This window comes from Astyanax mexicanus, chromosome 22 (genome assembly GCF_023375975.1).
Source record: "Astyanax mexicanus isolate ESR-SI-001 chromosome 22, AstMex3_surface, whole genome shotgun sequence".
Lineage (NCBI taxonomy): Eukaryota > Metazoa > Chordata > Actinopteri > Characiformes > Acestrorhamphidae > Astyanax > Astyanax mexicanus.
Window position 1 is genome coordinate 19,419,763 of NC_064429.1, and position 27,718 is coordinate 19,447,480.

The 27,718-nt window shown below is 38.2% G+C and overlaps 1 protein-coding gene across 2 annotated transcripts in view; it reads right to left on the minus strand.

Annotated features, from left to right (window-relative positions):
* Positions 1 to 27,718, minus strand: part of tmem8b (transmembrane protein 8B) — a 280,766-nt gene that overhangs the window by 53,192 nt on the left and 199,856 nt on the right. For both annotated transcript variants that reach the window (XM_049470533.1, XM_049470532.1), the window contains exon 6: positions 11,274 to 11,653. In XM_049470533.1, coding sequence (XP_049326490.1) covers positions 11,274 to 11,653 — 380 coding nt within the window. The remainder of the gene's footprint in view (positions 1 to 11,273; positions 11,654 to 27,718) is intronic.

A 27,718-nucleotide genomic window follows, 5' to 3' on the forward strand; every position in this document is an offset into this window, starting at 1 on the left:
CTCAGAGACTGCAAGTTAACAGCAACTCTGATAAAAGGAGTACCATGATAGTATCTAATACAAACGAGTCTTCATGATCCTCCAATCTTCACATTATCTTCCTCATATCTGGTGGGAGTGTGAAACAACGCGAGCTCACACAGCCCTTGCAGATTGCCTCACCGTTCGTTTAGTGTTGGGGAATGAATAATCTTCGAGTAATTAGCATAATGGGTCTCGCTGTAGCACACCCAGCAGGATGCTGTGTGTTTGCCTGTGAGTTGCTATGAGGAACAGGCTGGACCGGAGTGTTCTGGAGAGCAGAACAGCAGAGCTAAGGACTGTGTGACATTGCGTGACCTTACCGTGTCTCGTAGCTTGTTTGCAGTAAAGTGTAATGCTCTGGCCTCCTGTGAACTCTCGTGGCCGAGGATTTGTTTCCCCTGAGAGAGAACTTTCAGGGTTATTTAGCTGGACATCTGGAGCTGAAAGGTCAAGGCTGTCTAATTCAGCAGTGGAGATGATGCTACCAGACGCTCGTACCGTCTAATCAAAGTTAACTATTAATAGTGGATGGTGGATGGGCGGTTTTCATTCTCCTTGTGTGGTTCTCCACAGCAACACCCGACCTTTCTCTGCAGGCCTGGATGCTTCTTCAATCTATTGTTGTTTTAAAACTCGAACACTGCAGCTCTCTCCTGGCTGGAGTTCTTGTGCGTGCCGTCAAACCCCAGCAACTGATCTAGCAAATGCTTTGAGGATCGCCTGTTCAAATCCTGGATCAATCATGCTGCTTGCCATCAACAATTTGGAGAGGTAGTGATTTGGATGGTCATATAGTGTATCATTTACACTAAATTTTACAATCAATCTCTTTAAAAAACCCAGTAGAAAACCTACATTTTCCACAGTCAACTGTCAGTGATATTATAACTAAGTGGAAATGACTGGAAATAAAACACAAGGCAGGCGAAGGGATACTTTGGGACATATGGTGTATTTTATCTGCCGTGAATTTGTATTAGTTGCCAGATTTGCTTGGAAAGGCTATTGTGGCACCTAGCTGAAGCCACGATTGCTATTGGCTGGTCATTGAAAATGACTCTAAAAACACTGATCAGACATCAGTGACATTCAGAATTCAGAATTCCCGCCATCTTTCCAGATACTGCATGGAAGACAAGCATCCAGACTTTCCTTTTTTCTGGAACCCAGGTGGTGGATTGAACTTCCTCTGGGAGCCTGAACAGCTGATTCGATGACTGTGAAGAACCATCTCTGTCAGGAGCACTTAATTAAGCACTAATCTTGCATTAATTAAAAAGCTTGTGAAAGGTCTTCATTTTGCACTGTTTATTACTTATAATCATACCTATTTTCTATTCAACTGATTTATTCTCTCTTGTTCTGATAGAGCAAAAAAGATGTCCAGCGGTGAACCTACCTTCAAATCATCATACATGAAGGTTTTTTAGTCTGAACTTAATCTTAGACCTAATGATCTCTGTTAAAGTTACAATATGTGCAAAGTTCTTATAAATTACTTGGAATAAAATCTCCCTCCTTTGCAAGTTAAGAGGTTTTTTCCTCTACCTTTAGAGTTGCTAGTTTGGGGCTCTGATTGGTCCAGGAGACTAAGGCACTGTCACTATGCTTTGAGGATTGTCTGTTCAAGTCCTGGATCAATCATGCTGCTTGCCATCAGCAGCCAGAGTCTGAGAGAGCACAATTGGACATGCTCTGTCTCTGTCTGGGTGGGTAGATGCCTAGATGGTGCTTTCTTTCCACATCACTTTTAAGATGATGTTGGTCAGCACAGGCATCTGTTAGATGATATATCAGAGCATGGTTGCTGTGATTCCCTTTTCATTTGGCTGTTTTCATGTATGTTTGCTAGTATTTGCAAGTTTGAAACATGACAGTGCACACTGCACTTCCAGGAAGCAAATCACCAGAATATTGATTTCACCTGTGACTATATATTAGTATATATACACCTTCAATATGAACAATACCTCTTAGCTCAGCATTGTTTAGCTTATTCTGCTTTATGACACGTTAATTTCCCTTGATTGCCTTATTGTTACAACCCTTTTACTGTATTTTTGACTCTGCCCTTCTTGTGTTTGAAACCTGGACTGTTACCCGTTTTATGGTGTGTTTACTTTCTTGCAAAAGTTGCTGTAAAAGTAAAAAATAATTATTGGCCTGCAGTGTTCTCTTTTTAACAACAAAATAAAAATATTGTCACCCTAGTCTATGTGCAATAAACACACAAGACAGGATATCCCAAAACTTTTGGCAGTTAGAGCCTCGTTCCCTTTCCTGTTTCTTTGCCTAAAGATTTCGATGAAAAGATGACATGCACTGTACATTTCCCATACTTTCTGGCCTCTAAATTAGATTGGGCTCCGTCGCCTCCTTTCCTGCGCTGCTGTGTCCCTGGACCTGACAAGAAATTGCCAACAAGATATTGCCACATAAGACAATAAGTCGTGGGCATCAGCATCTTGCGGTTAAATTTAGCTCAGCTGGCAAATTTGGACCTTTTGTCCACGTCGGTAATAAAAACAATGCCAGCAGCCCCTGCTGTTGCGGGGATATGCAATCCTATTCATTATATCTGAGCCAGAGTAAAATATGTGACACTAAATTGTGTCGGAGGGAGCATATTGGCTTGGCAGGCACTGTCAGCAGACACGCCACGGCTCGGGAAAATTACCAAGCTGTGCCTCAAGGCACATAATATCTAAAATCATTATCTCACCAGAGCTGCTATCAGCCACATTATATCAGTTCTGAAATTGAGATGTTTAATCAAACGAGCCAGTAATGCCACTCGTGTGGTGCTGGAACCAGTGGCCAAGAGTGTAATTGGCACATTGATTTTGTCCAAAGAGGATTTTGGATTTTAGCAAGTTTTACATGTTAGCGAGGCTATCACTTCCAGTAGTAGTATACCTAGAAAGGAGCGTACCTCTTTTTAGTCTCTTTGTCTTTTTTTTTATCTCGCTGACCTTCTTTATGTCCGTCCAAAAACTCTCATTAATGGCAGGTAATTGCCTTTTTTCCTGCACTAAAGCTGGCTGAACTCTAATAGTGTTCATTTTCCATTAATTACAGGGTCTGGATGGGGGGGGAGGACACTTCCAGGAGGCAGGACAGCAGGGGTCGAGGGATTCACGCAGTTCTTCTGCGTCCACGTACTCCGCGCTCGCACTAGCCCCTGCACCAGCCCTGTCTGAGCCAGACTCTGCATGTGGTCTCAGACTAACAAAGCTCCTCCGAACAGTTCTGCATGAATAACACTGTTGCTGGGCATGAAACCCGAGCCTGAAATGTCAGCAAGCAGAGGTTAATCAGGGAGAGGAAGGCAGGGTTCTGAAGGGCACGACGCTCAGCGGGAGGATGGATCATCCAGCAGGGCTTCTTGGAGCAGTCAGGAGCGGATGCTTATTGACGTGTGCAGTGGTCCTTATATGCATATGCTTAAGGTGTAGGTCAGAACCTCAACAAAGACTGCATCAATCGACTGGAGACCTGATCACAGCAGTAATTTATATATATGAATATTTTGCAGAGGCTTTGTGATATCAGAAATCCTCGAGATGCTATTAATTAGGAGTTCTTGTAAATCTTACCCAGCGACTTTTCAAGGATAAGGAGCCGCCCTTCACTAAAAAGAGCCAATCATCCTTCTCCTTATGCTGGGAGTGAAGGAGGCTAAGGTGATGGTATAAGGAGATAAGGAGATCTGCGCAAGTGCAGTAGCCATAACAAGCAAAAAAAAAAATCATGTTTTTGTCTATTATGGATCCAAACGCTAAAAACTGTTAATTAAGTTTTTGTGAAATATTATCAGTGATATAAAATATGTAAAATATGAATCAGGAGATCGCCAGTTCGAATCCCGTTCGTGTAGCTTGTCATCGGCTACGGGAGCCCTGACTGTGTAGACTGTGCAGGCACCAACATGACGTAAATCATCAAAAACCATGTGGTGTAAAAATATACTAACAAGACAATTTGTAAAAAGAAGAATGTTTTTTTTGAGTAAATCAAACATTTAGTATCAAAAGTCCCAACTCATAATATCAAGTTAAATTAATATGTATTTACTTTTTTGTCTGTAAAAAGAATTACAGGACAAAGAGGGTTAGTGGGTCAGAGAGTTAATTGAATATCGTGGCATGTGAAAAAAAAAACAGCTGATATGGAGGAACACTTTTTTTAATAATCTGTATAAAAACCCGCAACTAGTTTGAGAATACAATATAGATAGTATATTAATTACTTGTTAAGTTTGCAGTTGTAATAATATCTTAGTATATCTTTGTGAAACACTATGCCATCAAAAAAAAAAAAATGATTTAGAAGGCCATTTACATGTACAATAAAACTGAAATCCACGATGCCCCAGTATGCTGTTACAGTGCAATAGTTTAAAAAATGTGTACAGGCAAGATGAATTAAAAGTTATTCAGTTTATAGAAGTACATGGAAATGTGCTTTAAAACTGTGACTGGGTTCTATGACTTTTTTATCCAACTTTCTGATGAACCCGCCCAGTTCAATAGCCCAAAGTTGGAAGCAGAAATGGCTTTAAACATTTAGGGTCAAAATCCCAAATCATAATATGAAGTTCAATTAATATGTTTTCACTTTTTTGTCAGTAAAATGAGTTACAGGATAAAGCAATGTTAGTTGGGAAAACATTTGCTATAAAGAGGGTTACCCGGCCAAAGATTTAACTAAATATTGTGGCATGTGAGATAAAACAGCTGAGATGAAGGGACACTTTTTTAAAACTCTAAAAAAACCCGCAACTAGTTTAAGAATACAATATAGGCAGTACATTAATTACTTGTTAAGTTTGCTGTTGCGATTATATATTAGTATATCTTTGTAAAACAATATGCCATGTAAAAATGACTCACTATTGTAAAATACTTGAATTTACATGTACAGTAAAAAAGACATCCACAATGCCCCAGTATGTTGTTATAGTGCAATAGTTAAGAAATTGTGTGTACAGGTATTTGGATGCTATTCTAAATTCGAAACTTTTAAATTAAAAGGCATTCAGTTTATCAAAGTACAGGGAAATGTATCTGCCATCGCCATCAGTGTGGACATTACTTTAACTTTGAACAATGAACCGACATTTTTAAAAACTGTATAAACTGTATAAAAACCCGCAACTAGTTTAAAAATACAATTATAGTGTATTAATTATTTGTTAAGTTTGCAGTTGTGATAATATCTTAGTATATCTTTACATCCACAATGCCCCAGTATGTTGTTATAGTGCAAAAGAACAGGGAAATGTATCAGACTGCCATCGCTATCAGTATAGACAAGGCTTTGAAAATGTAACTGAGTTCTATGACTCTTTTATCCAACTTTCTGATGAGTAGCTCGATGAGTCCAGCACAGTCCAATAGCCCAAGGTTGGAAGCGGAAATGGCTCCCATTAACTGGCCCGCTCATAAAGCTGCGCTACGTCAGTGGAGCGGACATCCATCACTCCACCGTCCTTGCGAGATAATTCCCAGACGGCAGCATATGGCAGCAGGTGGAAATCATTTACTTTACAGCTGTGGCTTCCACTCAAGAGGCTGGTCTTTACTCCAACTTTAAAATAGGGCTTTTTTTTTTTACAATGCCCAGAGCCGCCATTAAACGACAAAGAGGAAAGCCAATCTGCAGCTAGCTTCCAAAGTGCTGATTGAGGAAAATGACTTTTTCGCTCAGAGATTCAGCTCATTTCACCCTCACTGGTTGACTAGAGTGACACAGGATTGCTCCTAATTGAACTTCGCTTCCATTCAGCAACTCTGACTTTAACAATGAAAAGTGATTCAGATTACAGAACTGTCTGAATTGCATATTTTATTCAGGTCTTTAAAATATTAAAGCCACTAAACCCTAAACCAGATTTTTTTTTCATTAATAGCTTAAATGTGTTCCTTAGAAGTAATGAAACATACCAGTCCTGCTTAAAAATGTTCTAAACATTTCCTAACCTTTAAAAAACACTTTTATTGTGGTAATTTCTGCCTCTGCAGTGCCCTCTGTGGTATCACTGCTATCAGAGGTACACTGCTGCTGCAGCTCAGCCAATCAGCTCTCCCTCCTGCCCCGCCTCTAAACCCATACATCACCCAGTGCCCCTCCTAAACTACCCCTCCCATTTTTTTTTTAAGTTTTAACACACTTAGTTTCTATTTGGCCTGTCCTGATAACAATTTGTTTGCGAACGATATGTTGTCACAGAAATGATCACGAAAAACTATATTGTTGCAATTTTAAGACCATTAATATATGCACAAATATAATGATAACATAATACAAAGCTAATAATAACAAAGGAATTACACCCTTTAAAAGACATGAAACGTTCCATTCCTGTACACGCATGCATATATATATATATATATATATATATATATATATATATATATATATATATATATATATATTGTGTAGTGTAGAGGCAAGGGACCATGACGGGCGGCCCCGGTCTGCCCCAGCTGATACGTGTTGAACAAGCATAAAGAACCTTACTGAGGCAACACGAACCTAAGAGACACGCAAATGTAACGACTATGGGTCATTACTATGTTACTAAGTTTGTTTTGGGTGTTGATGGATGGCATTTTGTAAGTGCAAACACAAAGGACGATATCACAATTATTAAAAATGATTGAGGTCACGTCCATTTATTGAACGATAAGTGGATAATGTAATTATTATGCCCTTTTCACATTCACAAATTAGTACCTGTTTTTATATTAGCTTTAGCTCCACATTTTCTCTCTGTACACTAAAAAAAAATAATGTGTAATATTTACTTAAAAAAAAAAGGTTTGTAACTTTCTGCATTTGCTTTTTTAATTAAATTTAATTTCAGATAAATTTAAGTAACTTCAATTCGGTTTCAAGACTTAAATGTTACATAGGGTAAATAAGTGAACTGAACTTCAGTCAATCCTTTCTTTTAGTAAACTTTACTTAATTTCTGCATACAATTTTACCTAATTACAATTACTTAATTTATACAATATTACTCAAATGATTTATGATACATACTATATTATAATTTCTGAAATTTAAATATTTTTTATATATATTACACTTATCTCAACACATAGATGGCATGTAATACATTCTTTATACTAGTATACTAAAAAGAATGTATTACACGCCCTCCGTGTGTTGAGACAGTGAGACTTTGTCTGTTTGCAAAATAAATCTTTGATATTATGTAAATATTTGAATGTGTGTTTTAACAAAAAAATTATATAATAATATTGTATAAATTAAGTTATTCTAATTAGGTTATATTGTATGCAGACATTATGTAAAGTTTACTAAAAGAAAGGATTGATTCAGCAAAAATAAATTAAGTAAAGTTTACTAAAAGTAGGTTTCCTCCTAAGGTTTCTTCCGCTTAATATAAGGGACTTTTTTCTTTGCCACTGTTGTCGCCAACATACTTGACATAATAGGCTTTTGGAGTTTATGTGGTAGAACTCCACTGAAAAAAAGAAATGTATTTTGCTCTGCAATTTCCTCCCAATTTGCCAGATAATGAGACACAAAATAGTTCCATGACATTAAATGGTTCAGTCATAAATATAGGATTTTGCACACATTTTTACATGCAGTTTTTTCTCTTTTTCTTGCATTTTCCTCAAAATATATGCTCTCAAAACTTTTCCACACAAATACAGCTCCAGACGTTTCTCCGGCACCGGGGGAATCCTGTCACTGACCGCTCTTTCTCCTCCATTGCCGACAATCATATCCTCTCTGTTGTCAGGACCACTCAGACACATTTCAACATTTCAGACTCGCCACTGCATGTTCCACCTCTCAGCCACTGAAAGCTTCACACTTCACGTATTAAAATAACCCCTGGCGGCTTATTTTCCTCGCCTTTTCTCCCGCCGATACCGCTCCAGGAGCTATCCATTAATGCGCGCTGATGAAGCATCCAGGGGGGAAATGGAGGTGAGAAGGATGTGGCTGCACTTTTGTGACAGAACGGGCACAAGATCGAAGTGCCGCTTAATAGATCCCTCTCCCTATTCCACCTGACCTTTCCCAGCCTCCCGCTGACATTCAAATCAAGGTGAGGACACGTTTGTGCGTTTGCGTCTCGCATTGTTCGCGCGAAAGCTCTTTAAACGATCCGTCATGATCCGAATCGTGATTAAAGATCATATCCAACAGCTTACCGTCTTTATTTTTTTTCTTCCATTTTTCGCTTTCTCAGGGAGCAAAGACCCACATGAGCAAAGTTCAAGCCTTGACTGGTGAAAATGACAATGACATTTGCAGCAGCACTCGTCAGGTGTTACATCCATCAAGGCGGTGAGAACTGGTTAGCACTTGCTTGATTGCTAACATTTGTCATTAATCAGTCTAAAGAGTGGAACTCCTAATTCACACAAACCGAAAAAAGCATTTGAAATCCCTGTAGACCTAAACTTGAGCCAGCAAGCTCTTGGAAATGCCAGCAAGACCTTCCAGAACATGCTGAAAGGAGTTACAAGAACATATTGATGAGCTTACACTTTTGTAGTGAAGCTAAATAATTATATGTGCTTTCATGGTTTCAACAAGACTGCTTCACAAGTAGGCCTACCAACATACAGCTCTGGAAAAAAAAATATAGAGAAGAGATCACTTCAGTTTCGGAATCAGTTTCTCTGATTCTTGCTATTTATAGGTATAGTGGTTGGACAATGAAACAAAAACACCTTTCATTTTAATGTGGGAGGTTTCATGGCACATCCAACAGGATTAACTGTGGACGCTGTAGGAGGAAGCTGTCTGAAAGGGATGTTCGGGTGCTAACCTGGATTGTATCCAAAAAACATAAAACCACAGCTGCCCAAATCACGGCAGAATTCAATGTGCACCTCAGCTCTACTGTTTCCACCAGAACTTTCCGTTGGGACAATAAATTACTGTGGTCTAAAACCAGGTGTTTCAGTTTAATTGTCCAAACCCTGTATATGCTTGAGTAAAATGAACATTGTTTTTTATTCTATAAACTACAGACAAAATTTCTCCCAAATAAAAAAAAAAATATCATCATTCATTTAGATCAATTATTTGCAGAAAATGAAAAAAAATGGCTGAAATAACAAAAAAAAAAAGGTAGATGCAGAGCGTTCAGAAAGAAAACAACAAAGTTCATGTTCATAAAGTTTTAAATTGAGTTTAGAAATCAATATTTGGTGGAATATCCCTGGTTTTTAATCACAGTTTTTTAATGCTTGGCATCTTGGCATGTTCTCCTCCACCAGTCTTACACACTGCTTTTGGATAACTTTATGCTTTACACTCCTGGTGCACAAATTCAAGCAGTTCAGCTTGGTCTGATGGCTTGTGATCATCCATCTTCCTCTTGCTTATATTCCAGAGGTTTTTTTTTTTTTTTGGTAAAACGAAAGAAAAACTCATAATTTTTAATGGCCTCATTTTTTTCAGAGCTGTAGTTCTCAGCTGATGTTCTCAGATGTTCGCTGGAGAAACTCTGTGTTAAGAACTTTAAGACTTGATTTGACATAAGGCAGACGTGAATTTTAAGCGAGTCGTAGAACTGTGTTATTTTGCAGTAAAAAAAAAAAAAAAAAAAATTTCCAGCACGAAAGGCGACTGCAATTTGGCTTTTAGAAGGTGGTGTTCGTCCTGCAGTTAGCAACTGCGGGCTGGAGACGAAAGTATGAAATTCATTCCATCAGAATGACAGTTATCATTATTTCTGCTTTTCCTGTCATTTACATGAGCTACCACCTTGTTTTGATGGACGTGGGTGAACATAGTGCTTTCCACCAGAAATCACATGGTGGTGGTCTCAGATTACCTGTATGACAGATCTTGGTAGAGGGGGGTAAGGCAGCATTCAAATCTAGCCTAAACATAGTCATCACAAGCAACCACAATCACAAAGGATAAGATATTATGGTATAGAGACCTTCAATGCAATTTCATTTCCATGTTTTACTTCAGGATTTGTCGACTGCTGTGTATTATCTTACATCCATTCCATTCAGAATTTTCTGAAAAAAAAAAAAATATATATATTTTTTTTTTACTTCAAATGAGTTGAGTCCTGACTTGTGCGCAGAACTATATGACACATGAGTAAAATGGTGCAACTTCCCAAAATTCAACTATACAAGAAACTGGAAGAAACTAACCTAGTAGACCTAAGCCCTCAGTTTCTCAGGGGGACGTCTGTGAAAAATAGTTCACACTTCTACTCAGTGATCAAACTCTTGCATCCAGACTGCAATAAAAAAAAACAGGAGGACCAGTGAGTTTGTTGGCATTCACAGTCACATGACATCACGTTCAGTAGCTCCTCCATTTCCACTCATTGTTGTTCAACTTCACCGTAGTGTAATAATTGAGTTGCTATAAACTGCTCTGGAAAGTTTCTTTGACTTTACAAAAAAAAAAACTCTGGCTCTAGGAGTTCAAAGGAACTATTTTGAATCATTTTAATGGTTGCACAATAAAAGAAAATAAGAACCTTAAATAAGAAAAATAAAACATTACACCATTAAATCGTGAGGATTTCTATTCAAACATCACATTGTTCATGTTTGATATGGAACATTACTGAAAAGCATAATTGTAATTGTAATAGAAAATATATATAAAAAAGACAAAATATAATCAATTTCAGTCAATTAAATCATAAAATTGGCTCTTTCCTGAACTTAGATTCATTATATTTGTCAAGTTTTTCCGTCTATTTTTTTAAAATCTGCAGAATAAGGTTTAATTCCTGTTACTGATCTAAAATTATTAAGTGGAGTAGAGAGAAAACAGGCAGCTTCTCCAAGCCCTCAAATTAGTTATTAGTGTAAATCAGTTATTTTACTGCAGAAAAAAATGTTTTTTTATCACCTACACCTGTAGCCCGTATACCGAACAAGGCATTTTAAAGGGTTAAGGTGTGTATGATTAAGATTTACATTTATATTTACATTTACTGCATTTAGCTGACGCTTTTACCCAGAGCGACTTACAAGGTTATTTCTATTACAAACTTGGGCCAATGTCGTGTTAGGAGTCTTGCCCAAGGACTCTTCCAGAGCAGGAATTGAACCCCAGTCTCCCACATGGTAGCTCACTGGCAGGCGGTGGTGTTATCCACTGCACCACACCAACCACCAGATAAGATACAAGATACAGATAAACTCAATAACCTCAAACTTCTCAAAAACGTTTTTTCTCAAACCGATATTACTAGTTCCCTCTCTACTCACCACGTTCAGTTTGAGCTCCATATTCAGGACCCCTCCGCTGTCCAGCACCGGCATCAGATTGATGGCGAACACCGCGGCCCGGTCTGGGGGGATGGAGATGTTGGGACCGAAGAAGATGTAGAAGTGCACGGAGAAGGTATCCAGCTCGTTGCGTAGCGTGGGTCGGATGGGCCAGCACTTATTGGTGTCGGCGGTCGGAGCCAGGTAGGTGATGCTGTCTTCAGCCGTCAGCAGCGGCCCCCGATCTGAGGCGTTCCGGGACAGGTTGGGCAGGCTGGCAGCGGGAAAGCTCTCTGACAGAGAGAAGCCCATGGCAGTGCCGAATGATTGGGGCATATTCATGGCAGAGGAACCCTTAGTGACACTCGGCTTGGAGCAGTCTGAGGAGAGAAGAAGGTCAGAGGAGGGTTTTAGGTTAAAACTAGAGTCAGGAAAGTTTATAGAAGGGTGCTTGACTTATTCGACTCGAGGAGAAACTTTTGCTTGTGTTGCAAAACTTTTACTGTATGTTTTTATTTCTTTACAATTCATTCTATTAAAACTTACATTTTTCACATTATCAAACAAACTTTAATACCAGACAAATATACACTGTAAACACATACGTTTTTTAAACTCAAATGATTTAAGTCTGTTTTACATAAAGTTGGATATTTCTAAACAATACTCAACTATTTTGAGTTAGTCGAACATTTGTGGGCACATATACTGTACTATTCAAACTGAGATCTTTGAGTTGAACCAACTTATAATAACTGGGTTTAGTCTGTTACCATTAACAGCTTCTTTTCCATTGGCTTCTGTCACAATCCATTTGCATACTGGGTGTGTCCAACAGTTTCTGACTAACACTCACCATCAGTGTGTAGTGATTCCCCCTGGGCTACCTTATAAATAAATCAACTTCCACTTTAGTTGTAATAACTTGATGTTGTAATTTATGCTAACTTAAGTTTTCAACTTTTTTAAGGCAACCGGTTTCCTCAAATCTTTTAAGTAAATTCAACTTATCCAGGCTTACAGTGTAACCTGAGTAAATATAAGTATAAGAGTACAGGACAAAAAAGCATCGAACAACGGGAGTTTCCTCCATTCTTGGTAAAATATAATCATATAAAAGTTACATTCAGTAAACAAAGCTAATTTCAGTAAAGGGTGTCAAATATTATGGAAATATTTTGAATTGTGTAAACCTCTGGATTGCCATATTTTTTTGCACTATAAAAGCGCACAAGCTTATAAGGTGCACTATCAATGAATGTCTATTTTCTGGTCTATTCTCATACATAAGCCACATCTGATTATAAGGAGCATTTTTTGTCACACTAGTAACTAGTAACCAGTAGTAGGAACAGGGGTGTCGCCATGTTTTCCTTCTAAATTCAGCCGGAAAGCTAAGCTTAGTTAAGAAAAAAAATAACTGTAATTCTTAAAAAAAAAAAAAAAAACATTTCAGACGATTTAGATGAGTGCTGGATGTTAATCTACACAGATTTCTCTACTGAAAACTGTTTATTTGGGTGAGTAAAGAGCTTCTGTTTATTTACAGTAAGCTTATGACGTATATTTTCAGGATATGTATTTACTTTATATTCTCCTTTATTTTTCTTTATACTCTTTCACTAATGTATGTACTGTAGGCTCCGCCTATGGCTATGTATGGCTGTGTAGGTTTAAGTGTTTCCAGATGTGTACCACAGACCTTTAAAAGCAGTCCCTACACAGTGTACTGGGAGAGAGAGCGGCTACATCAGAATCGGACAACATCTCTCTCCAAGGCTGGCCTAGGAAGCCTTGAAGATATTGTCTTAGTCTTTGTAATAAATAATCGTATTACACTTAAGGCAATGTCTGCGGTGTCTTCTTCCTCATCTTCAAGCATCTTCACAGCAAAGAGACAGATTTGCAGATTTTACTAAAGCTGGAGCATTATCATTAGCGGCTAACGGTTCCACAACCCAACACTCCATAATCAAAGCATTTGTTAACCTCACTTTAAAAAATAAATTGTGCATGATTAAAAAAGTGCATTTAATCATCTTAAAATCATCAACATTTACATAGAAAGCACAGAATAAAATGTGCACTTACTAGTATTCATCTTTAGTATTACAACACTTTAATTACAACACTAGAATAACACAATGATGATTATTGTTTTATGATATTTTGTCGCTATCAATGAAAAACATTTATTTTTAAAACAGCAACTTTACAGGAGAGAGAAAAAAAACTCAATTTAAAATATGTTAATTTCAGGTCATTTTGAAGAGCTTCTATTGGTCCGTTCATCAAGAAATTTTGGCACAGTGTAAAGGACCATTTGTGTGTCCAAATTATGTAGTAAACTAAAAATCAAGAAAAATTGAGACAAGTGTTTTTCATTGGACAGTGACGATTTGCTTTATGAATTGATGCAGCACTAATTAATGGTTATAAGGGTTACTTTTAAATTAAAAAGGGTATGATAATTAACAGTACTTATAACTAAAAGTCTTTTTTTAACTAATTATTATTTACACTAGTTAACTCTATTAATCATAATATTTTTCTTTAATTAATGTCTAAATACATTCACATTTACAACATTTGAAGGCTAGTGTTTATTACTGGTATAAATACTGTTATTTGTGACCTTTATTATAAAGAGTTGCTGTTATAGGATATGCACTTAGTAGTTTGAAAGTGATGAAGGAGGAAATCTAAAGGTAAAGTGGATGGAAAATGAAGATACTGCTTTCTTAGAAATCTCCAGACTGAATGTGATGGGTTGATCTAAGCGCGCAGAGAGTCACAGCAAGGCTAGAAGATTCTTCCTGTCAGCGCCGGGCGTCCGCGAGCCGCATCTCTGAGCCGCATCACTCCAGGAATAGCTCCAGCCTTTCCTTTCCAATTTTACCCAGATACTTTGCATGGATCTGTCAAGATGTCTGGCTGAATCATCGCAAGAATGTTGGAGTATTTCAGCGAGCTCATACTGAGGCACCAGTCGCATCTGCAGCACGCGTGGCCCAGTGAACCTCAGAAAAAATACTGAAAACCTCAAATTCAATACAATACAATTCTCTATCCTGAAAACAAATACAAAGCCTACCATGTATGGAGATTTTAGTTGATGCTCAAAGACATGCTCAAAATTACCAACCTAATGAGTTAATTGTCGTTTCATTTAGTCTATCTAGTGTCATTTTACGACACTTTAGTTAATTTGGGACATACTATAAAAACAACCATAAAAAATAGGGCTGTGACGAGATCTTGTGGCATAAGAGATTACAAGGCATCGCGAGATTACAAGGTGGTTGCCAGTTGAATACAGAACCCTCACTGAGGGATTCTGACAATAGTTCTGATAAAAGGTTTGAAGAGACTCATGTGAGATCATACAGGAGAGATGCTATTGAGTTTTGGGTTTATGGTGTTTGCTTATAAAATATAAAAAAAATTGACAACTTTATTTGGATGGTCCACTATTGATGTCTCACCATTGGTCAACTAAAATTCAGCTAAATGTCCATTAAAAACTGAATCCTCAGTTAAATCTTAACTATTCTCTATAGAATCGTTTGATATTATAACCTTATTATAAAAGTTAAGTTTAGGATTAGAGTTAAGTTTTAGGTTCATGTCAGGGTTAGGGTTAGGATTTAGAATAGATTTAAGGTTAGGGTAAAGGTTAGCATTAGCATTGAGAAGGATGTATATTTAGCCTAGAGTTCAGTTGCAATTGCAGTTGTTAGTTGAATGTCAATTGAATGTCAAGTGAACATCTAGGAGGCATCTATAATGGACCATCCATCTCATCTCAGCTCCTTAAAACCATTAAACTGAAATGCACCTTTTTTCCACATTGTTTTCAGCCAACGCCATGATACACTCAACATTGAAAAAAAAGAGACGGCGTTCAAGTGAAGTGCTTAAACTGAAGCCCTCAAATATATGGTTCCTTTCAAAAAATGACAAAAAGGTCATTACCTTTTTCAGCGTCTTTGGGATTGAGGATCTCTTTCCATTGATTAATCTGTAAGAAATATGTCTTGGCCTCTTGTCTGGGCCGATTCTGCTTCTTTCTTTTGTCTCTGATTATTAATAAACTGCTTCGTCTTATGACTCATGATTCTAAATTGCCAATAATCAAGACCAGAGAAGAGCTACCTACCATTAACAACTTTTACAGCCCAACAGTAACCCGGAGAGCAGGGGATCGGAGGCTATAAAAACGTCTGCTTTTTATGAGGACATCTGAGGGAGAAACCTATCGTTTCCGACTGAGCGGGAAAAAAGCCTTGATTGGTATGTTAATCCCACCGCATTTACGAGGTGTCTCTGATTGATCAAATCAGGCCTTTTTCCCCACTCCTCCGTAATTACCGCCATTTTGCTCGTAACGTCATTAAACTGCTCCAACTGTCAGAACATGATGATGGGCTGAGGCACGCAATTATAGAGAGTTGCTGAGAGTGTGGACAAGTAGATGCATCAACAGAAGGCCAGGAACGGGTACAAGGGACGTCTTCGTTTGCATCCCAAACAGCTGAGCTCTCTCTCCGGCACCTGCGGGACCACAGGTGGTGCAGCAGCTACAGGCCCACATGTTGGCTCTAATGGGAAGCTCTTACTGCAACCTCAATCTGAAAGAGGCTTGTCAATCATGTCATGCGAGGGTCACTTTTCTCCAGGAAAGGCGGCGTGAAAATGCTGCATGAAAGTGCGGCATGGAAATGCTGCATTATAACAACCACCTAGCAAAAAGTTTGGTGAAGGCTGACTTTGGTTAGAACATTCAGTTCCAACAAAGGTCAGAAATTCAGAAGAGCGTCAATCTCACAGTCCAAACATGTATTTATGGTCAGACGAATCAATATCCAACGTCCTTTTTGGCAACAAGTGCAAAAAGCAGGGTCTATCATGATACAGAGTTGAGTCAGTGCACTTGGTACAGGTATTTTACACTACTGTGATTGCACTGAGATCTTAGAATATCATACGATCCCTTTAAGATCACATCTGTTCCAAAGATGTACATGAGCCCAATTTTAGTGATCTGTTGCTCACTGGTCAATTGCTTTGGGCAGTCTCACCATGTCGAATCCCCAGACCGGTGTTCTGTTGAGTTGTACTGCCTTGTCAAACCGTGCTTCCCTAGTGTATTTAAGGTTTCGGTAAAACGATGAATCAACCGGAGATCCAATTTAAACCTATAGAGTTACACTCTAGATAGGTACACTGGGTGAACTGTGAGCTTCACTTCATCTCAGGACCGCCACATAACTGACTGAACTCACTGGTTGACATCAACCAGACACCAAACTCCTTATATGATTATAAGTCGGGGGAAGTAAACACAAGTGTAATTCTTAAAAAATGCTGGATGTTAATCTATACAGATTTCTCTCCTGAAAACTCTTTATTTCGTTGAGTAAAGCACTTTAATTTATTAACAGTAAGCTTAGATTTACAATATTTTGTCTCCAGCACTAAGGCTGAGTGCATTAGCATTAGAATAAGTTTTAGCATTAGCCACCAACCACAGTGATAGCGGGATATAAATGCCGGCCGATAGCACTAAACTGAGGAACCCTGAGTCTTCTGGGAACCCAGGGCGATATCAGCTAGCGGTTCGTTTAAACACTGCAAATATGCAGACTCTAAATGGTGAAAGAGCTAGTATAATGCTAATGCTGCTGCACCTAGCCTTAGTGCTGGAGAAACTTCACTGAAAACTCACCCTTATAACCCTGCATTACAGCAGAGATTTAAAGCTTAATACCTGACTGGTAGAATTAATAAATAAGGTGATTTTGGGGGATATTTGGGGATTTTAACTATGCCTTATAATCTGAAAAATATGGTAAGCTTCTTCAATTACCCAACACCATTTTTCAGCAGTGGTTCTTCTGTTGAGATCTTTATTTTACGAGTTTACCAGCACTCCTAGCCGAAGGTGATCATTTCAAAATTTTTTAAGTTTCAAAGTAAGGTCCTCCAAATGTGTGTGAGTCTCAGAAAAACCCACACCACAGGATCTCACAGCACTCGCAGAAAATGCCTTGAGGACGAGTTGCTTTGTTCAATTAATAAACTCTCAGTTCAAAGGGTGTCTGGTGCATTCAAGCTGAGAGGCTCTACAGCTCCTGCTACACCTGACCCTTTAGACCCACAGCTTTTTTTTTTATTTTACCCTCTCTGGGTATTCAGATATTCACCTTCAGACATGAGCAAAAGCATGTTTCTATATGAAAAAAACGCATCCGTCCATACAACTCTCACATTCTCCACCTAAACAACGATCTGCTAACAAAATATTCAGTATGTCTGCACACTGACTCTAACAAAACACAAGCAGGCAAAGATCACAAGCAAAAAAAGTCCAGTGCAGAGAATACGAGAGTATTTATATTTCATGAGGCGATATTCCCACAGCTCCTTAAACTCTCGACCTTGCAACATTCTCGCACTGCAGCGTCTGCCTCCCGTGCAAAACGCTCCCACTTTTTGCACATTACTTCAGATTTCTCATCAGCTGACATTTCCCTTTTGTGCATTGCATGATTCCAGGTGCTGAACCACAGACTAAGAATAAACTGTGTTTTGCTAAATAAGGTCTCTGGACCATCCAGACCAACAAAACACACTCAGCATGCACTAATGTACAAATTTTGGGCCAGGGTCAAGTTGGTGCCTTTGTGATTTGAGGCTTCTGGATATGTAAAATTGTGCTAGCATCTGTTAGAATGGAAATATAGCAGCAGTCTGAAGTTTGCACACCATCACATTCATAATGTTTTCATTGAATCAGTCCATATTATCTTGTTTCTAAACTGAAAGCAGAAGCATTTGAGAAGAGAAGGGATCAAATATTGTGCCTGATATATTTATTCTAAAAACTGGGTTGTTGGTTGCTTTTCACACAAGTTCTTCTGGCCACGTCACGCGTCTTTATGTACTTACGTCACACGTTCAGCCTCTAAAAGAGGATCTGGCTCAGTTTTACTAAAAGCGAGCGGCTGGTGGAGCAATGGAGACTTCAGAAGGGGAAAGTCAGAGCTCAGTAGCTCATTCACTCATAGTAAAACCAAAGAAATGAAGAATGAAGGAGTGAAGTTTCTGACTGAGCGCACTCTCTCTCTCTTTAATTAAACATAACCCAGTTTAAAATTATAATTTCACATGCTCAGTGCAATTACCCATTCTCACCAGAGAGGGCCCTAAATCCCTCAAATCCCAAAACATACGGACATTAGCTTTAATGAACAACTATGAAAGAACACATAAGGAATAATTCAGTGAACCTAAAAGCGTTAAACAAACCAAAATACTATGTAAAGCATTTACGTGGGTTCTTATCTAAGGTTAGGCTGTTAACTTGGTGGTTTCTGAGGCTGGTAAACGCTTCAAAATCTGGTTTATGCAACAACAAATAGACGCTTGTCTAAATTTGACTTTCCATTACTCAAAAATGCTACAGTAATATCACTTCTTTCTTTTTTCATTAATAGTGTGGAAAGTATGGAAATGCTCTCAAGCATTTAATGGTGTCATTTGAAAAAAAAGTTAGATTTTCTGGTTTTATAAGACCCCAAATTTTGGATTATGGACTTTCCATTACTCTAAATTGCTACAGTAATATCACTTCAGACTTATACTTTAAATACATAAGAATGAAATCTTTAGGAATTTAGTAGTGTGATATAATAATAATTACATTTTGTCACTCATTAATTCAAATTCATACAGTATTATTGCTTGACACATATATAATGAAAACTTTTACAAGTGTTCTTTAGTGGTTTTATTTGAAAACACCTTAATTTTCTTCTTTAATAAGGCATAAATTGTGGTGTATATATATATAATGTAATGTATAAAAATGTATTTAGTGGTATAGTGAGATCATACTCGATCTTCTCGTCCATATAAGGCAAGTCTTCAATAACTTTGCACTTTTCTGTCCAAACAAAAACAAAAGCCTGATACTATTACATTCCAGAATTAATGTAGGGTGTCTCTGTGTGTGTCTGGTTCAACAGATATGATGGAACACCTGGGTTTCTTTGACCGAGCAGCAAAATCCCCAGACCTCATTCGGAAGTCTCAATCTGGAACAGCAGGTGGAACGCTGAAATGGGCACATACCATAAATCTAGCCGTGCACCTGGTTCATGGAAGAGTGGGCTGAAATGGACAGGAAACCTACTGGTGTAATAGGTAGCTGACAGACGCAGTTATTGAGGGGGCAAGGGGATGTGTATTACTTGTGGGCCAAGAGTCAGAACAGAATGTATGCCGTGTTTGCTGCTTTGCTGCCATCAGCAGCCGGAGCCCGTGCGAGCGCAATCGGTTATGCTCTTTCTGAGGGCATAGATATAGCTATTGTACCCTCAAGATGTCCATTGGATTGAGAAGCAGGTGTTTGTTTAATGATGTATCAGAGCTGGGGATCTGGCACTTTCCTCTTATTATACTCAATACCCATTGATGGCAATTTAGCGCAGGTTTGAAAAGAGGTAGTGGCAGGCGCAGACGTATCGGAGGAGGCATGTTCTTGTCCACATTTTCCTAGTGTCATGGGATTACTAGTGATGAGGGAAGTCCTTGAGAGATTGTAGGTTAACTGGCTTAGCTAATATGTGAAGAAAAAATATATATATTTATTTATTTATTTATTTATTTCACACCATCACAGGCTTTTGTTGGCTGATGTATCAGAGCTGGGGATCTAGCACTTTCCTTTGAAGGCATGCACAGGCCTTGTCCACATCCTAGTCCATAGTATCGGGGACGTTACTATTATAGTAGTGAAAGTCAATTGGCTCATTTCAACTGTGGAGAAAATTGGTAAGTACACTGGGTCCCGTTTTATAATAAGTGTCTCTTCTAACAACCCTTGTAATAACAATGTAACTACTAGTGAAGTACACATTATAACATAGTTATTACAGTTGTACAGGTAATGTAATTACATATGTGTACCAGTGATAGTTAGACATAGAACAATATTTTGTCCATCTTTCCATGATACAATCTGACAACTAATTACACACACTATTAAACGGGAAAACTTGTACATAACATATACTCATTATGTTACACAAAAATTCAAAATTGAAATATGATTGGCCCCATGAAGAAGCCCTGTTCTTTCACTCATTTTGTCTATATACATGTAGAGTAAAAATATAAATATACATACATGCAAAAAAGTGATATTCCATGTGCAAAAGATTTAAGGTCCACAAAGAAATGCACAAAAACAGAACAAAAAAAAATGAAAGCAAAGGCTTGCAACAAATTAGCATATATATTGGATATATGTTTTTTTCTGTTTTGAATCTGTAATAAAATGCTTTTCCCTTTTGATCCTTAAAATTTGAATTAAAGATATTATTTTTTGTGTGTGTAAAACTTGTGGCACCAAAGTAACTCCATATATTTTTTACTGTTTAGGTTTTTTTTTTTAATTACATTTATGTGTTTGAACATGGTGTGACTGGTGCAATAATACTTAATAAGACCCCTAGAATTATTGTGGCCCCTTGATGGCTCCTTACTCAGAAAAAAAACCTTGATCTACCACTGGTGCACATCCTCCCTATTTTTGGCAGCTTTTTTTTTTATAATTTTATTTCTAATTTTTCCCATTTTCTCCCCAAATTACCCAACCCGCTCATCAGGACTCCTCCTATCACTAGTAATGCCCCAACACACCAGGAGGGTGAAGACTAGCACATGCTTCCTCCGATACATGTGAGGTCAGCCACCGCTTCATTTCGAGCCCCTGCTGATGCAGAATTGCTGAGCAGCATCACAGCGCGCTTGGAAAAGCAAGGAAAGCGCAGCGGCTCGATTCCGGTACATCAGCTCACAGACGCCCTGTGCTGTGGACATCACCCTAGGAGTGATGTGGGGAGAGAGCGCCATTCTACCCACCCGGAGGGAGCAGGGCCATTTATGCTCCCTCTGAGTGCCGCAAAAACTGCGGCAAAGCTGCATGAGCGGGGGTTCGAACCTGCGACCTCCCGCTCACAGTGGCATTGCTTCAGACCGCTGGACCACTCAGCGCCATTTTGACAGCTTTACTAGTAATAGTAGTGTAGGTTAATCTTTGCAATTTGATAAATTGCAAAGATAATTGGTAAGAAAAATTCATTTGCAAGCTGGTGCCAGCATCTGATGTCTGACTGCATTGGCTGCCCATGGCCCAGTGGTTATTGCAGACGTATCGAAGGAGACATGTGCCTGTCCACATCTTCCTATTGTCATGGGCATTAATAGTGATGGGGGACATCCTAGTGAGTGTCACGTCTGGTGCTGTAGGCACTCCTGTTTCTCCCGCATCCAGCTCTAACGGAGGTTTTCAGTTAAACAACTACACTACCCAGAACGCACCACACGCTGACATCACACACACACCCACTCATGTGACACCTCACCTGCTTCCTTCCAGGAAGCCCTGAATACTGATTACCTGCAGTATATAAGGACACTCCACGCACACACCTGTTCCGAGTATTGTTTGGTTTATCCACTTTACAAAGCGTTACTTTCTCTGATTACTGTGTTTGACCTGGACTGTTTAACGTTTTTGATTTTTGGATTGTCTCTGATGCTGGCTTTCTCGTGTATGAACTCTGGACTGTCTCCCGTTTATGGTATGGTTTTGTCTACGTGGCTACTGTTTTCCGGTGCTCTACTGTTCCTGTTTACGATTACCCCTGTACCTGTATCCAAGCCTGTAATAAACATCCATTTTATCTGTATCTGCGAGTGTCTGTATTCCATCCCCAATATGACAGTGAGTGTGTAGGTGAACTGGATCAGCTAAACTGTGGAGAAAATTGGTGAAAAAAAACAAAATTCTGAAATCCAGGTGATCTAAATGGGTCAAGTACTCCTAGGGTGACAAGGAAGTCACACACCATTTTATTGCACCAAATGGAAACAGCTAAAAAAAATAAATGACAATCTGTTTCTCAGTGATTTACTGTACTGAACCCATCATCAGCGCATCCGGCAGCGAACCCGAGTGAAAAAAAAAAAGAAAAGTGTAGTCGGCCCATCTTTACCGGCACTATCTGCTGTGTTATTGTTCATAGCGTTCCCTCTGCTCACACAGGGCACCAATAAAAGCCAGTAGTGCGTTATCTCCTGCCGCCTAATGAAAGGAGCCGTGGGTCTAATATTGATTCAAAAGCAGTGTGTGAAAAGAGCAGATAATGTCAGTGAGTAACAGGGCAATAAAAGGTCTGCAGGGTTACTAAGTGACAGCGTGGCGTGGGCAGGCGTGCTGGCTGAAAGGCATGGTCATGAGTTTATGCCTGTATTTTTATGCTTGTATGGCAAAATGTTTTTTTTTTTTTTTAAAGCATCGCGTGATTCATATCACACATTTCAACCTGAAACTGAGCCAGGAATTAATTATATCTATCGTAATTACTCTGTATTTGAGTGTACATAACATTATGTATGAGTAAAACAGAGTGGTGTTAGGTTTGATCTACAATATCATAGGATTTCACTGCATATCCACTGAAAAGACAGAATTAATTATACAAAAAAATGAAAATGAATGAAAATTGATTTTGTCATATTCCAATGTTTCCACTAATGTTTTCTTTCGTTTTCTTCAGCAGCAGAGGCAGCCCCACACTCACACCCACAGGTTCAAGCTCATATTTACGCATTGCTTGCATAAATGAAATCAAAATAAAGCATTTAGCATCAGTTGTCATGCTTGGTATCAGTGTTAGAACTAACTGCACTACCTGGAGAGAAATAATGTATTTTTAAAAAAAAGGAAATTGGGGTCATTACTTTTTACTCTTTGGAATTTCCTAGAAATTGAGAGTTTCTATGAAAAACAAAGAAATACAAATTTAACATTTGAAATCAGCTCCAGACCTTTTGAGCCCTATTTTAGCAATGTTTAGATTTGCTTTAGGGCCCCGGTGTTTTATTGCTATCGTAACGACGGGAAAAGTACACCACTCAAAACTTGCATAGAACACTTCACATTTTTCCCTTATTTTTATTAAGTACCGGTATATAAGGAAAGATTTTCCTTTACCTAAATGAATTAATTAACCCTCCTGTTATGTTTAAATTTACCAACACCTTTTATGTTTGGGGTCATTTTGACCCCAGCCATTTTAAACTACAGAGAATTATCATATTATAATAACTTTTTACCCAAGTTAATGTCACATGCTATATTTGCTTCTTGACTACTTAAATAGACATTTTTAAAAAATCCCCTAATGAAAATAGAGATCTTAATATAATATTTATAAGTAAAACTTTTGCAATATAAAAAAAATTAGAATGAAAAATAGTGTGTTATTAACAATAGTAACACATTATGTTTGGGGTCAATTTGATCGGTAATTTTACACTTCAGAAAATGATTATATAATAATTAAATTGTTACCCAAATGTATGTCACTACTTAAATAGCCTTAAATTAATATCCCCCACCCCCAACACCTTTACATACAAAATAGACTATATGTGACTATGGAGAAATATGCACATTACTATAAAATCTCATAGTTTTACATAAAATTGAAAATACAGATCTTATTGGTGTTTTAATGGCTTCGTATATTATTTCTAAGTACATATTTGAGAAAAAGAAAACATTTAAACTTAAAAAAGCTGAAAATGAATAAATGTGTGTAAAAGTCTGATATGTTTTATATGTTATATACAGCTAAAACAGCCTGGGGTCCAATTGACCCCAAACAACACCGATATATACAAAATGTGTACAGGACACAGGAAACATACCATCTCATTCATTTTATTTTTACCCAGTTGTCCCCATTAAATTAGGAAAAGTCACCAAATATGAAGTAAGTAAATAAAATGATATTAACTGCTAAATTTAAAGGCGTTAAACATTGAATGGGGTCAAATTGACCCCGAACATAATATGAGGGTTAAGTTTGTTGCACAAAATCCCTGAGATAATTTATGTAAGCTGAAACTTGTCCAGATCCCAAAAAGAGTCGCACAAGTAACACATTGTATCAAAATGAACCAAAAACTATACAATATATCACAACATCAATATTTCGTTCAACCCCTAAAAAAAAGATTTGCACAGTTTTGAAGAAGCTCGAAAGCAGTAACTTCCATTAAATATCTTTCAAAATGAGCCAAAAAAAAAAAAAAGCAACACAACAGAGTCGGGCAGCTTCATTACTTGGGGGTGCGCTTGGCGTGGGCGTGAGGCTGGAGGTGGACGTTACTCCAGAAATGTGTGCCAACCAACCGCCCACTTCTCAGCTGTCCACTCCTCTCATTCATCTTCTCCTAGAACCACTGTGGGAGTTTAATGAAAACCTGCAGCTTGCTCTCAGCGGTAGCTGCACTTTCACTGCATTTCTTCATTATCGCCAAATTATTTTCAGCAAATGGATTCAAATCATCGTGTGACCACCAGATTTTTTTTAGATTCATCTCAAAAAGTTTAACAAAATATTGTATTAGAGACCCATGCTCACATTAAGCTGATAAGCTGTTTTATAGTCAGATAAGTCCTGTTGCCACATTGCTATTGTATGATGACAAACTCAGTACATAAAGGGCCCCTTATATCTACAAGATATAAGGATCTCTCCACAAGATGTGTCGCAATGCTCAATGCTACCTTACACCCCGCCAAAGTTTAAATTGTGAAGGCGCTTGTGAATAAATCTACGCTTATAGGTGTGGTGGTCTGGAATTGAGGTGTGTTCAGGTAAATGTCTGGCGTATTGCTATCTTGGCAACAGAAAACACAAACTAGCAGAATCACGGTATCATAATATTGTTATTATCGTGAGCAAAGTATCATGATAATGTCATATTGTGAGGTATCGTATCTCCCTGTAATTCCCACCTGGCTAAGACAGAGCTTTTAGTCCTGTTGATGGAAAGGGTACTCATCAGTGTTGTAGATCTCTAACGCTACCCTTCCAGAGACAGAGCTTTTAGTCCTGTTGATGGAAAGGGTACTCATCAGTGTTGTAGATCTCTAACGCTACCCTTCCAGAGACAGAGCTTTTAGTCCTGTTGATGGAAAGGGTACTCATCAGTGTTGGAGATAGTTAACGTTAACCTCGCAGAGACAGAGCTTTTAGTCCTGCTGATGGAAATTTGAATAAGCAGTGTTTGTGTGAGTTATTATGTAACTCTATGAGTATTTACTTCTTTTGTTGCTTGTAAGTTTATTTTTATGTATTATAATTACTTTTCTTGGTTCTTGTGTCTTATGATACACTAAGGACATGTTGGAATAAACCGTAATAAAACTGTAATAACGTTGATATGCTGAACACCGGCTCTTTTGTTTTTTGGACGGTTTTCTCTGCATTTTGGTGGATTGGAAACCCGTTTTACCAGTGAATTGAGTTTAACTGGCAACAATCTGGCAACCCTGATGGCTTGCTGTCTGCTCTGTTTGTTTGACTGTCTGTTGCTTAGTAGTGAGAATCGTAATGCATTCTGGGACACATTAAGCTCGCGTAGTATACAATGATAATTTGATTTACTATAAATCATGATGCATTGTGGGAGTTTATAGTGCCCTCAAAATCACATTCGGATAACACTTTACGATACGGCCATCAGCATGTTACTTTGAAAAAGTAATTAGGTATAGTTACTAGTTACTTCTCCAAAAAAGTAACTGATTTACTAACTGAGTTACTCCACTATAAAAGTAACCAGTTACCAGTAAAAGTAACTATTGCGTTACTTTTGTGTTACTCCCCCGTAACTACCACCCCCCCACCTCCTGGCCCCCACATTCTTAGAGCGTGTTTCATAAGCCAGATGTATAGAGTGCACGACAGCAAAGATAACAATCATTGCTTTTATCTTTTTTTCGGTTATCTCATCCTCCCATCCCTTGTGACTCATACACACAACGCACACACACACTGTATGCGCGAAGTTAAAAAAAAAAGTTAATTGAGCGGCTAAAGTAACGTGCAGTAACAGGGTGTAGGAAATGGTATTGCCATCACTGGCGGCCATTAAAAAAAAAAAAACTGACATATTCAATATTGCCCTAAACAGTAAATAGGGAGCCATTTTGGTCACAACCTAGAATTCTAGAAATTCTAGAATGCTAATCAGTCATTAAATATACTTATATCAGTCTCCTAATGAGAAATGTTGTATAAAATGATCAGGTGATGGGATGTTTTCTCTTGCTGAGATAATCTGAGGAGAGTAGTGGACTGGAGAAGCCGTATGAGAGAGTTTATATGCAGAACTGGGGGCGGTGTTGGCCCTCAACTAAGCTCAACTCCAGCAGAGGTCAAGCAAAATATCACAGGCAGAGCACACAGCGCAGCCCCTGCTGTATTGCTATGGTAACCGAGCGCTCTAAGAGGGACAAGGTGCGAAAGAAAGAGCACATTAGATGAAGCTCGCACAGCGGTGGGCTCTACACCTTCCCGGCAGAGCTCTAATAATGTATTTCTGAACAGTCCTCCATGATTGCAGTCCCTTCCTTACAGGAGCTGAACTTGATGTCAGGAAGAACGGTAATGTACCTTATGTACCTACAGTATCCATAAATACATTTCTGTCTACAAGCATCTCTCCATACGACAAATATACATTCCTATCATATGATAAAATATGAAAATATTTAAAAGATAATGTATCAAAAAGGTGTTGATGAAATGAAATGGAATTAACCTAATATAAACTAATATTAGTGAAGGCAATATGAAACACAGTGGCGTGAAAAAAGGATTTGCTCCCCTACAGATACCATTTTGACCAGTCTCTTATACTTATTATTGAATTATTAACACTGACATTAACTGAGGCAAGTGAGACCTGCAGTTCTTTGACCCCTTAATATGCCAGGATTCTTTCGTGTTTAATAAGGAACATTACTTAAAATCATAACTGCAACTGTAATAGAAAATATAGAAAAATAGTCACGTAAATCAAAATATAATGAATAAAATCATAAAATTGGCTTTTTCCTGAATTTCATTTTGAAACTAATACAAATCCTGAATACAAATCAAACAGTTCATGTCCTCCAAACCTTAAGTTTCGTTATATTTGTCTTTTTTTCACGTCTACTTTCAAGCATGCAGAATCAACAGGTTGATTTCTGTTACAGATCTGAAATAATTTGGAATTATTAAGTGGAGTAGAGAGAAAATAGGCAGCTTCTCCAAGTGTCCTTTAGGAGATTTCAAAACTCTCAAATTTTCAGAATGTAAATAAGTTACAGTTGCTTTTGTGACCTCCTGGTTGAGTTGTCCATGCCCTTTTGGAATAATTTTGGTTGGGCGGCCACTCCTGGAAACAGTGTTCCGTGTTTTCTCTGGATTCGATTTCTGGAGTCCTAAAGCTTTAAAAATTACTTTGTAACCTTATCCAGACTGATAGATGATCAATTATTTTGTTTTCTAATCTGTTTTTAAATTTCT